The 13,174-nt window shown below is 35.4% G+C and overlaps 1 protein-coding gene across 4 annotated transcripts in view; it reads right to left on the reverse strand.

Annotated features, from left to right (window-relative positions):
* Window positions 1-13,174, reverse strand: part of TOGARAM1 (TOG array regulator of axonemal microtubules 1) — a 77,980-nt gene that overhangs the window by 57,275 nt on the left and 7,531 nt on the right. For all 4 annotated transcript variants that reach the window (XM_027571322.2, XM_027571324.2, XM_027571325.2 and 1 more), the window contains exons 2-3: window positions 5,017-5,173; window positions 600-734 (exon numbers count right to left, since the gene is read on the reverse strand). In XM_027571322.2, the coding sequence (XP_027427123.1) occupies window positions 600-734; window positions 5,017-5,173 (292 nt within the window). The remainder of the gene's footprint in view (window positions 1-599; window positions 735-5,016; window positions 5,174-13,174) is intronic.

Below are 13,174 nucleotides of genomic sequence, written 5' to 3' on the forward strand. Positions count from 1 at the left end.
ATTTAGGAAATTTCTCTATCATTAAGAAAGATGAACTGTTTTATTGGGAAAACACCATAAAGAAAAACTTTATAGAGTCATATGGCTTTTGTAGTGGGTGGAGGAAAGGGTTGCTAAAATTTAAGTACTATATTAACTAAATCTTCCTTACTGATTTCAAATAAGCATTACTTTTCATTGACAAAAAAAGACAGAGGTACATCCCTATCATTCAAAAAGCTTTAGTAAAGGATATGTAACAAAAATTAAAATACCTCTAGAAATATTTCATATGATCTTACCTCTAAATAATAATTGATAAAGCTATTAATTAATACAGACATTTAACACAGTACTTTTTAATGAATAATGTTTTTAATTACTTGGTATTAAAATGCTCATCTCCACCATGAGTTTCTAAACTCTCTAATTTCCACTAGTCATATTTATATTAAGATTATTAAATGTAACATTTTAGGGTAAGTTATGAAAAAATGTTATTAAAAGTATGATTGTTTTTTTTGCAATGAATAAAATTACTCAAAATAACATATAAGCTACATTTGGAAATCCCACATATTTATAAATCATTTGTATCCAAATAAAGTTGGAACTTAAACCTTTATCTTGATGATTGTTAGTTGTCCCTAGGTATTGTAAGTCAGAATCCACACTCTCACTTTTCCCACATATCTGTGAAAATCCAAGTTGTCCACATTTTCCAGAAACATTTGTCTGATGAGTCCCAGTACTGCCTTTGGAGAGAAGGAAGAGAAAAACATAAAAGTAAATGTTAACTTTATTTCATGAATACATCTAATTTCAGAAATACTGATTTCATTTGCATAGGAATAACTACAGGAGTAACTGTACAGTGAACTAGGCAGGCAAGAAAGAGACAGTTTTTGCTACTGGCATATGTGATTAGTATCAGGGGTTAAAGAACAGAAGAGAGACTGGAAAAGTACAAAGAAAGGTATATTTAAAAATATACACAAAAACAGTTCTTTCTACATGCTCCCTCACCATGGAACATTTCTCCAGACCTGGCTTTCCTTCTCCCCACCCCCCCAAGTTTTTATTTAAATTCCAGTTAGTTAACACAGAGTATAATATTAGTTTCAGAAGTAGAATTTAGTGATTAGTCACTTACATACAATACCCAGGGCTCATCCCAACAAGTACCCTCCTTAATACCCATCACCCATTTAACCCATCACCCCCAACCTCCCTCCAGCAACCCTGTTTGTTCTCCGTAGTTAAGAGTCTGTTTTATGGTTTGCTTCTCTTTTTTCTCCCCCTATGCTCACCTGTTCACCTTAAATTCCACATATGAGTGAAATCATGGTATTTGTCTTTCTCTGACTTACTTCGCTTAGCATAATACTCTCTAGCTCCATCCATGTCATTGCAAATGGCAAGATTTCATTCTTTTTTATGGCTGAGTAATATTCACTGTGTGTGTGTGTGTGTGCGTGTGTGTGTGTGTAAAATCACATCTTATTTTTTAACATTTCATTTATTTGAGAGAGAGCACAAGCAGGGGGAAGGGGCAGAGGGAGAGAGAGAAGCAGAATTCCTGATCAGCAGGGAGCCCAACTCGGTGCTCGATCCCAGGACCCTGGAATCATGACTTGAGCCAGAGGCAGATGCTCAATCACCTGAGCCCTCCAGACACCTATATTACATCTTCTTTATCCATGCATCAGTCAGTGGACATTTGGGCTATTTCCATAATCTGGCAATTGTTGATAATGCTGCTATAAACATCGGGGTGCATGTGTCCCTTTGAATCAGTATTTTTGTACCTTTGGGTAAACACCTAATAGTGCAATTACTGGATCATAGGATAGTTCTATTTTTAACTTTTTATTTATTTATTTATTTTTTATTTTTCACTTTTTGAGGAATTGCCATACTGTTTTCCAGAGTGGCTGTACCAATTTCTATTCCCACCAACAACGTAAGAGTATTTCCCTTTCTCCTCATCCTCACCAAGATCTGTTGTTTCCTGGGCTGGTTTTCCTTCTTCCCAGTATTTGTAGTATATACTGTAAAAAATGTTGTACTGCAGAACTCTTCTCATTTTTTCCCTAACATGTAACACAGCATTCACCTGGTTTTTAAGCTTATCTGGGCATATTTCCAAGATCTCTTTCCCTTTCCCTTATCTGGTTAAGGTTATTCCTTACCAGGGGTCCCTTATAGTTCTGAAATTTTATGATTTTTAAAATTCTCTCCCTATGATTTTAAGCCCCTTTATCCTTCATGTACTGGACATCTTCTAAATTAATTTTCACCTCCATGCTTTGGTTATACTCTCCCTATCTGTAACAGTCCCTCTCTTGCTTCACTGTCAATCAATCACAAACCTCTCCCTTTTTTAAGGTCCAGCTTTTTTACGGTTCAACTTTTCCCGGAGTTTTCCCAAACCACTTCAAAACCTATCACCTTTTCCTTTTTTAAATCACTACAGTAGTTATAACTCATACCATCCAATTTAGCATCAGGTTACATGATGTCTTACTTTCCAGTTATTTTAAATCTGTACAGCGAGGTAAGAGCTCTGAACAGTACAGAAAGCATGAGCCTTATAAAAATCCAAACTAATGGTATGAGCATAACTGGATATATTCTTGCATTTTTTTCTCTATTAAACATTACACAGTCTTTGTAACAATCATTTTTGTATGAAAATATTACAGAATTTTACTGCATAAAGATCTATAAATTCTCCTATGGTAACAGTGTTCTCTAAATTTTGTGCCTGAACTCATAGCCAACACATTTCAATAACTGATATCATTTAGATATTAAATAAATGTTAACAACCATAACAAACTCAATCTTTACCTTATAAACCATTTTTCCTTCCCAACTGGCTTTGCTTTGTCAATATATTACCCTTTTTGTAATTACCTGTGTGCTAAATCTTGAAATCTTCCGCTATTCCCTTTCTTTATCTTATATATCCAGTTGTCATATTTTCCTGATTATTCCTTTCTATTTGATTTGATAAACAACCTTATCACCCTAGCTTCTTTTTTACTTAATGAAAACAATCTCCATTAGTTCCCCATAGCTTAAAAGCATGAGTTCAAATTTTTGAGCCTAGCACACAAGGGTTCCCCATACCCAAATATATTCTTGACCATTTAAAATGAATCTTGTCTTTACACAGCTCCTAGAATATCTCAAGCCAACTCCTAATGTAAACCTCTGCTGTCCTCATAACTCTCCTCTACCTGCTTGTATCATATTCCTCCCCAGAAAATGCAGTATAATTATTACCTCCTCCTCAGTGTGTTTTCTAACTGATATGGCCCATGACAATGACCATGTCCTCTAAACTACCATATTTACTTTCTGTAACATTTACTTAGACAAACATCTTACCAGTTGCTCTGGCCAAAAAACCTTAGAGCATTCTCACTTCTCTCTCTCTCTCACATTCCACACCCAATCCATCAGCAAATCATATCAACTCTAACTTTAACATATGGTCAGTATCTAATCACTTTCACTATATTCACTGCTACCCTGGTTAAACCTCCATCAACTCTACCCTGTTTTCACCCTTGCCCTCCTTAAGTCTACTTTATTTATTTATTTTTTAAAGATTTATTTATTTGTTTGAAAGAGATGGGGGGGAGTGGGAGGGGCAGAGGGAAAGGGAGAGAATCTCAAGCAGACTCCCTGCTGAGTGTGGAGCCAGACCTGGGGCTGGATCTCACCATGGTGAGATCATGACCTGAGCCAAAATCAAGAGTTGGATGCTTGATGACTGAAACACCCAGGTGCCCCTCCTTAGGTCTATTTTAAATGTAACATCCAAAACAAGCCTGGAAAACACAAGGCAACTGATGTTACTTCTTTTCTCAAAATGTTCCTCACTCAGAGTAAAAGCCAGAGTTCATTCAATAGTCCACTAGGCCTTATAAATAAGGACCCTTATTACCTCTTTAATTTCATTTTCTACTTCTCTTCCCCTTACCGATTTCATTCCAGACTAACTAGCCTCTTTGATCTTTCTCAAACATGTCCTGCACTCTGCACTATTCCCTCTTCCTGTAATTATCTGTTCTCTCTTGGTATTTGTGTAGTTTGCCTCAAATATTCTCTTTCTGAATGTGGCCTTCTTTCACCACATTATTCAAAATAGTACTTCCTCCATATTCATCTTCTCTGCTTTATTTTTCTCCATAGCATTTATCACCATCTAACCTACTATGCTTTGCATTTATTTATGTCTGCTTTGCTCCAATTAGAATGCAAGATCTATTAGGGAGAAAGTTTCCCTCTTTTGTTGACTGTTATATCCCCAATACCTAGTAAAGTATCTGACACAAGGAAACACTAAATAAATATGGATTGTCAATTAAGTAAATACTGCCTTGGGTGCCTGGGTGGTTCAGTTGGTTAAGCGACTGCCTTCAGCTCATCAGGTCATGATCCTGCAGTCCCAGGATCAAGTCCCGCATCGGGCTCCCTGCTCAGCGGGGAGTCTGCTTCTCCCTCGGACCCTCCCCCATCTCATGCTCTCTCTCTCACTCTCTTTCTCTCTCTCTCAAATAAATAAATAAAATCTTTAAAAAAAAAAGTAAATACTGCCTTACATTACTGCTTAAAGGGTTTCAGTGAGAAACCCTTCCAAGGTTTTAGCAGACAATTATGTCAAAGTGTCCATTCTTATTAGATCTCTTTTTTTTGAGAGTGTGAGCACGCACAAACAAGCATGTGGGACAAGAGGGAGAGGGAGAGAGAGAATCCCAAGCAGGCTCCACACCCAGTGCAGAGACGGACATAGGGCTTGATCTTATGACCCTGAAATCATGATCTGAGCCGAAATCAAGAGTTGAACACTCAATGGACTAAGCCACCCAGGTGCCCAATTCTTATCAGATCTTTAACAAATATTTATGGAACCTGAATTGTCTACTAGATTATAAATTCTTTGAGCTCTTAAAGGAATTATTACGTTTAGAGAAACCTTTAACTTAAGTTTCAACATGTCCATTAACTGCACCTTTTACTTACCAGCAGCACATACAGGAAGAGAATCTGGGTTATAATCTCGACTATTCTGAAATAAGTTTCTTGACACTCTTTTTCTGCTAAAACATAAATCGTCATTTACTGGCATTCCTTGAGAGGACTTTAATTTTGGAGATGGGATGAAATCATATGCTGAAAACTATAAGAAGAGAATAAAAAATTAGCAAATTTGTGTTACATCTACTTGGTAATAAAGATGACAGGATAATTTAGACTCGATTATGAAATTCAGATTAAAAAATATTAAATTTATCAAATATACAATGATACAAATAAACATCCACATATCGTATGGTACACTAACAGTATTTTTCAATCCATGATAGAAATGCTACATTTTTGTCTCTTTCTTATTATTTTACCCCAAACCTTTTCTGTACCTTACCTTCCTGAAGTACCCATCTGGCAGCTAGGAAGGAAAGAATGTAAATGACAGAAAGAGTTAAAAGACAACTTGAATAGAGCAAAGAACATTTCCAATTCAGCAGTGTAGACTCTCACACTATGCCATCCTTGAGTATTACATAGTAAATGCCAACTGAAGGTCATTGAACCAGTAAGCACCCCACTCTACTAGTCTTACTGTGGCAAATTTACTATCCATATTCTGTAGCCCAAATAAAAATGTATACGTGGTAACCTATGTCATAGTTCCCTTAGGAGATTTTCTTAGATTTTTTTAGTTAAAACCAAGTGCCTGATACTTTATATATGTCTAGTACTTTATAGTATCCAATTTTTTTTTCACATGCTCCTTTTGATCCTTAAGGTACAAAAGTGCCAGGATAGAATTCTGAAGTTAAAGAACAATCATAGTTTAAAGAACTAAATGAGAGCATGATTCACATGTTCAGAATTCTTCACCAATGATGACCTCAATTGTTCTGGATCACCTCACATTCAATATGGCCATAGCATATTTAAAAATTGAGTGAACAGCGGTGCCTGGTTGGCTGAGTCAGAAGAGCATGCAACTCTTGACCTCAAGGTTGTGAGTTCGAGTCCCATGTTGGGTATAGAAATTATTTAAAAATAAATAAATAAATAAATAAACTTAAAAACTAAAAAAAAAAGTTGAGTGAACAGAAATTATACTTACTGGCTATATATTTATGTGGAGCTTACAGACACAATCAAATCTAGACATGTGGTGAACCATAAGCTTTCTCAGTATGCTTCTTTGCAAACTTTGGAATAACAGTGAAAAACAATAAAATTAAAAATATGTCTATTTGAAACCTTCTTAGCTACTTGACTATTACAAGATAAGACTATGAACTAACAAATCCTCAAATAACTTGTTATTCCTCAACAAATTTTGTGAAAAACCACTTAATATCTTCAAAAATTAACGCAGAAAATACCAAAGAAAAATAAATAATGCCTCCAATGAAAAATACCTGACTTTACTTTCTAAAAGTATATTACAATTTCTATGACTGATTATATAGCAATTTATATTAAATGGGAGAAAAATGAAACCAATTACAGTCAACTTTTGATTAGAAACATTAAAAGAAGAAACAGTAACCCAGTTAAAATAGTGACTAATCTAGAAATAAATCCACAGTAGGGATTACACTTTTTTTTCTTCAGGTGGGCTCCATATGCCCAGCGTGGAGTCCAACAGAGGACCTGAACTCATGCCTCTGAGATCAAGATCTGAGCTGAGATCAAGAGTCAGACACTTAACTGACTGAGCCACCCAGGCATCCCTGGGATACATTTTATATTAGATTTACTCTGTCATTGATTTCTGCTTAAGGGAATACGGAGGGCAGAGGTAGTGATGGAAAATATGTGTGAGTAGGGAATTTTCAAGGATGCAGGAGGCAGGGATTAATAAATTTTGCTATAGAAAAATCTGAAAATATTTCGGGCATCGGGGTGGCTCTGTTGGATAAGTGCCCAACTCATGATTTCGGCTCAGGTCATGATCTCAGGGTTGTGAAATCGAGCCTTGTGTTGGGCTCCATGCTGGCCATGGAGGCCGCTTAAGATTCTCTCTCTCCCTCTGCCCCTCCCCCTGCCCCCACTTGCTCACTTGGTCATGCACTCGCTCTAAAAAAAAAAAAAAAAGTTTATTCTGATTATCTAAAGTGTCCTCCTGAAACATCTTTGTGTTTTTCAAATCACTTTTTACACACACTTGAAGAAAACATGGTTGTGTTACTAGATATGAAGTTTTATATCCCACTTTTGCACTTAACATTATCATAAAAGTATTTCCCATGTTGTTTAAACCTCTTATAAGTGCTATAAACTTCAATTACAAAAGTAGTAAACTGCTTTTTGTAAAAAAAATGCAAAAAATATAGAAGTAAATAAGATATAAAATTTTTCTTTGGTACCTCTTTCATTAGAATTCTGTTGATAAACTCTGTTAACAAGTCTCTTCCAAAAACTATTTTTTAAAAAGATTTATCCATACATTTTAGAGAGAGAGAGTACACATACATGGGGTGGGGTGCGCGCAGAGGAAGAGGGAGAGAATCTCCAGCAGACTCCCTGCTCAGTGTGGAGTCAGACAAGGGGCTTGGTCTCACAACCCTGAGATCATGACCTGAGCTAAAATCAAGAGTCAAGGTTTAATCAAGGGAGCCACCCAGCACCCCTCAATAACCTATTCTTAAGAAACAAAAATAGATCACATAATACTCTGGCACACAGTAAGTGCTCATCATATTGCAGACATCCTTCCGTGTTAATCCATACATATCTGCTTATTCTTTCTAATGGCTGCCCAGTATTTCACATTATTGTCGAACTCATAGTTCCCTACTGATGGACATTTTCTTTGTCACAACTTTTCACTATTATAATCTTGCAGTGAACATTGTTATGCACATATTCTTGTACATTTTTAAAGGCTGCATAATATTCTATTGAATAGATATGCTATTCTATTATGGAACATTTCAGTGCTTCCAAAAAAATTTTTTAATGATAAGGAAGAAATTTGAATGAGGGAAATGGTGCATATCCGGTTTAAGGAAGCAGTGCTGACTTAAGGGGACTGGCAGACCTTAGAAATGTTACCACATATTACACAGCTAAAGTATCTTTTTAAAACAACTAAAATGATTTATTTGATATCCTTAGGCTTCCTACACAAAGGCAGAATACCCAAACTGAACTTTTTGTAGCTGTCAGCTAACCAGTTTACCCACAAAATATGCAAACAAGACTATTTCTGGTTTTTCCTTTATTTAGCCAATTAGCGGGGCGCCTGGGTGGCTCAGTTGTTAAGCGTCTGCCTTCGACTCAGGTCATGATCTCAGTGTCCTGGGACTGAGCCCCGCATCGGGCTTCCTACTCAGCGGGAAGCCTGCTTCTCTCTCTCCCTCTCCCACTCCCCCTGCTTGTGTTGCCTCTCTTGCTGTGTCTCTGTCAAAAAAATAAATAAAATCTTAAAAAGAAAAATATTTAGCCAATTAGCTGACTCTCTTACATGTAAGAACACAAATCGCATTGCAAAATCACAAACTAAATATTTCTGACTCCTTGTTTGATGTTTATTTCTGGAAATTTCACTAAGATGCTGCCTTTCTGGGTCCAAAATGAGACTCAAACACATGGCCTGAAAGCGTACCTTTTCTGAGACCTGGGCTCTTGAGTCCTCAGTTAACCTTTCCTCATATAACTGACTGAGCAATATGGCTCTTGCACAGTGAATCTGATTCTTGGTAAAGCCTCTTTCTGGTTCTGACTTTAATTGGACACATGGACAATAGTTTCCACACAGATGGCAGCAGTGGTAGAAATGGGTTTTGATTTTATGATCTATTATATGATTTCTGCTGGATGACAGTATCTTGGGTAGGTGGCAGCTAATAGAGAATCTGCAATCTCGTTTGGGTATGTTCTGTTTATGTTTATTTTTAAATGTACTGATATGAGCTCCTTTACTCTAATAACCAGAGCTCTTTTTCCCCATCCAAAACTTAAGGTTTTTTTCATGTTTACTTAGAATGGGCCCAATATCTACCTGTCAATATCTACAAAAATCAAATTCCTATACCAAGAATGAAAGGAAACAAAATCTATAACATTCAATGGTCAGCTTTCTTCAATTTCTCTACATAACTAAGTAATTGTAAACTAATACTACTTTAGAACTCTGAAGCTAAAGAAAGGACGGTAAAGAAGTTTAATTATAAATTCGACATATTCAGAGAAATGCTGATTTCCAAAAGCCAAACAAAACAGTATTTCATAGTTTTCTAAACCTTAAGCAAGTTTAGCTTTTTTAAAAACTAAGAAAATTCAATACCATTTCTGTACAAGATATGGATATTGGGAAAAAAATAATGTCTCTCCAAATCCTCGGGAATCACAATTCTCAGTCTATTAGTTATCTACTGCTAAATAATGCATTATCCCAAAGTATAGTAGCTTAAAACAATGAATATTTATTATCTTTTTTTCTGTGGATCATGAATTTACAAGTGGCTTAACTGGATGGTTCATATATCTTGGGAGGCTGCAATCAAGATACTGGCTAGGCTGCTGTCAATGGAAGGCTTGACTAAGAGTGGAGGATCACTGAACTTCACTCAGTGGCTACTGGCAGGAGGCCTCAGTTCCCTGCCATCTGGGTCTCTCCAGAGGGCTGTTCATGATCTGGCAGCTGGCTTCCTCCAGAGCAAGCGATCCAAGAAAGACAGCAACCAAGATGGAAGCTGCAGTGCCTTTTTATGACCTAGTTTCTAAAGTCACACACCATTATTTCTACTTTATTTGTTAGAAATGAGTCATTAAGTCCAGACACATGCAGGGGCGCCTGGGTGGCTCAGTCAGTTAAGCATCTGCCTTCGGCTCAGGTCATGATCCCAGGGGCCTGGGATTGAGTCCTGCATGGGGCTCCTTGCTCGGCAGGGAGCCTGCTTCTTCCTCTGCTTGCAGCTCTCCCTGCTTGTGTTCTTACACTCTCACACTCTCTCTCTCCCTCTCTCTGACAAATAAATAAATAAAATCTTAAAAAAAAAAAAGTCCAGACACATGCAAGTAGAGAGGAACTGGACTGCAACTCTTCAAGGAAATAATCTCAACAAATTTATGGTAGATATATCATTTACAACCAACATAGTCAACAATGATGAATCTAATGGTGATTAAGTGTTTTTATTTCTTTAGCTGGTCAACATCAATATACTGGCACCTGCTTCTACCTTAAATTTTGCTGCTTTATCATAATTAGATCCTTTAAGTTATTCAGAAGGTAAAATTTTTGCATTTTATGAATATAAAATATTTTTGAGCAAACAGACTGATACATCGTCTATCTATAGATTGTATTAATCAGAATAAAATCAATTGAAACAAAATGTTTGTTTTGATTCAACAAGATTTAGTATGTTTTGATTCAAAAAGATTTAGTATGGGAAGAAAAGACCAAGCAAGATAGTTACTAAAATCTTTTAAGAGGGTAAGTGCTTATATCACATTAAACTAAATAAAACACAAGACTTCTAAGATTTCTTTACTTATGATTTGAATGTTTTGTTTATTTAAGGAAAACAATGGTCTTGCCACAAGCTGTACATTCAAGGGAAAACACAGACTAGCTGTGAGTTCAATTAATGACCTTGGTTAACCAAGAAAAAAAAAATGTTCTTAGTTTAAACTTTAAAGTTTTAATATCTGGTATATAATTGTATAGGAAAAGTTCATATAAAATCCTTTTAAACATAGCACTTTGGACGAATAAAACTCATTTAAAAATAGCTATCACCATATAAAATAACATTAGTATGATACAATTGTTTGTGCAAACTTGAACTTATTTTCTCAGGAAAAGCCCAGTAATACTAGTATGATATAATTGTGTAAACTTGAACTTATCTTCTAAGGAAAAGCCTAACCAACTCAAATTTCTTAAATTTCCTCCACTGGCTTCACAGGTTGGATATGTTAGTATCACTCCTTTTCAAAATAAAAATTGTAAAATCATGAGTTCAATTAAATTTTATAATAGGTATCTTTATTAAAAGGGATCAATTCCTATAATGCCACAAATCCTATAATGATTGACATATTAGCTTGTGTTATGATTTTCAAACCCTTAGTTAACTTTAAGATTTTAGACTAATATAAAATTGAATTAATGAAAAATCTTTAGATCCTGAACTTATAATTAAGATAAAAATGCAAATCAGTGATCACCAAATATATTTTTAATTTATCCTTGTCGCTTATATATTATTAACTATCAATTAAACAGATTAAAGGATATATAAATACCTTTGAATGATGTTAAATACACATTTATTATTCCCACATTCTTCAGATCCCTAACCCTTAAATCACTGTACAAGAATATGAATATGTACTCATAGAGAGAATGAAAGATAATTCTCGGTTACATGACTTTTAGTTTTTTTCTGCATCTATGAGGAAAGAAAGTTGGTTTCTTTGAGTAAGGTTGTATTTAATATATACAGCTGACATGGTCCTAGGTAAAAAAGTTACAGGGAAATAAAAATAGGTATACAAGGTAATGGATACGCACTGTCCATTTATCAAGGGCATTGTTACAGTTTTTTTTAAGATGGAAAAGTACATATAAATATACAGTCTTATTTAATACGTTTTTAAGGTTTATTTTTAAAAATTTATTTTAAAATTATTTTTAAGGTTTTAAAGAGATAAACTACACAGAACAGATATGCTTTTGGGTTGTTCAGAATTTTGATAAGCATTAAAACTAAAAGTTTTTCAAATTCTTTAGAAACCCCAGTAAAATTTAAGAAAGAAAATCAGGGGTGCCTGGCTGGTTCAGTCACCAGAGTGTGTGACACTTGACATTACTTAAAAAAAAATTTAAAAAGGAAAAAAAGAAAAAAGAAAAGCAATGACTATTTATTGAAAACAATCTAATATCTGTAATGACCTTAGATATGATTTTCAGGGCTGTTCATGATTTTGAGATGCTTAAACTAAGAGTTTTTCTCTTTCAGATATTCCAATCATATTTTGAAAAGAAAATCAAAGACTACTTATTAGAAACAACTGAATGACCAAGAAAAATCTCAAGTTTTAAGATTAATTCACACCAAATACATTAGTGCAGCTGAGTAATTCTGACCTTAAAAATTGGTCATATTAAGTCTTTTTTAAAAATTTTTATTTATTTATTTACTCATAGCGAGCAAGGTGGACGGAGGGAGAACCTCAAGGAGACTCCTCGCTGAGCATGGAGCTCAACTCAGGGCTCGATCCACGACTCTGAGATCATGACCTGAGTTGAAATCAAGAGTCAGACACTTAACTGAGCCACCCAGATGCCCCTGCCATATTAAGTATTCTAAATCTTTCCCACATTCTTCAGATCCCTAACCCTTTATTTTCCATTTTCAGCTTGCCTCTTAGTCTACCAGAATATGGAAGCTTAATTTTATTTGAGCCCTGCTCTCAACTTGTGGTTCACAAATCAGAGCATCAGCAACACCTAGGAGTTTATTAGACATGTACTCTCAGAACCTGTTCCAGACAAATTGAATCAGAATCTGTATTTTAACAAGATCCCAAGTCAATTCATATGCACATTAAAGTTTAATAAGCACCGTTCTAGAGCCCTTATCTTCCTTTCTTTTGACTTAAAAATAAAACACACCCTCCCTGCTATCTCAGAATTTTTCTGTATCCTAAGTTACCTTCCTTTTGTTCTTCCTTCAGTTCCAGAGGAAAAGACTTCCTCCTCTGTTCCACAGCTAAGCTCCCTATATACACCTGTGTCCTTGACTCATTCACAGTCCTGATTTAGGAACATTAATTCCTTGCCGCTCTCTCTCTCAAATATGCTTACAGGGACCAAATCTTATGTATTTTGCATATCTAACATCTATCACAGTACACGACACAGAGTAGGCATGTTGAAATCATAGGTGGCTCCTTTTTCTGCCTCTTTCAAATCAAGTGTTTCGTATTTGAAAATAAAACACAGTAATAACTCACCCTGCTATATCTTCCTTGGTCTTTTCTTTCACTGTCAAACCCTTAGATGTTTTCTCACTTAACAGATATTTATTGATACTAATTGTGGATACAACACTATGATGAGTACTATTGCAAAAAACCAAAACCAAAAGAAACAGTCCCTATCATCCCAGTGCTTACCATCATTGAGGAGAAAGAGGGC

Source organism: Zalophus californianus, chromosome 6 (genome assembly GCF_009762305.2).
Source record: "Zalophus californianus isolate mZalCal1 chromosome 6, mZalCal1.pri.v2, whole genome shotgun sequence".
In the NCBI taxonomy this organism is placed as follows: Eukaryota; Metazoa; Chordata; class Mammalia; order Carnivora; family Otariidae; genus Zalophus; species Zalophus californianus.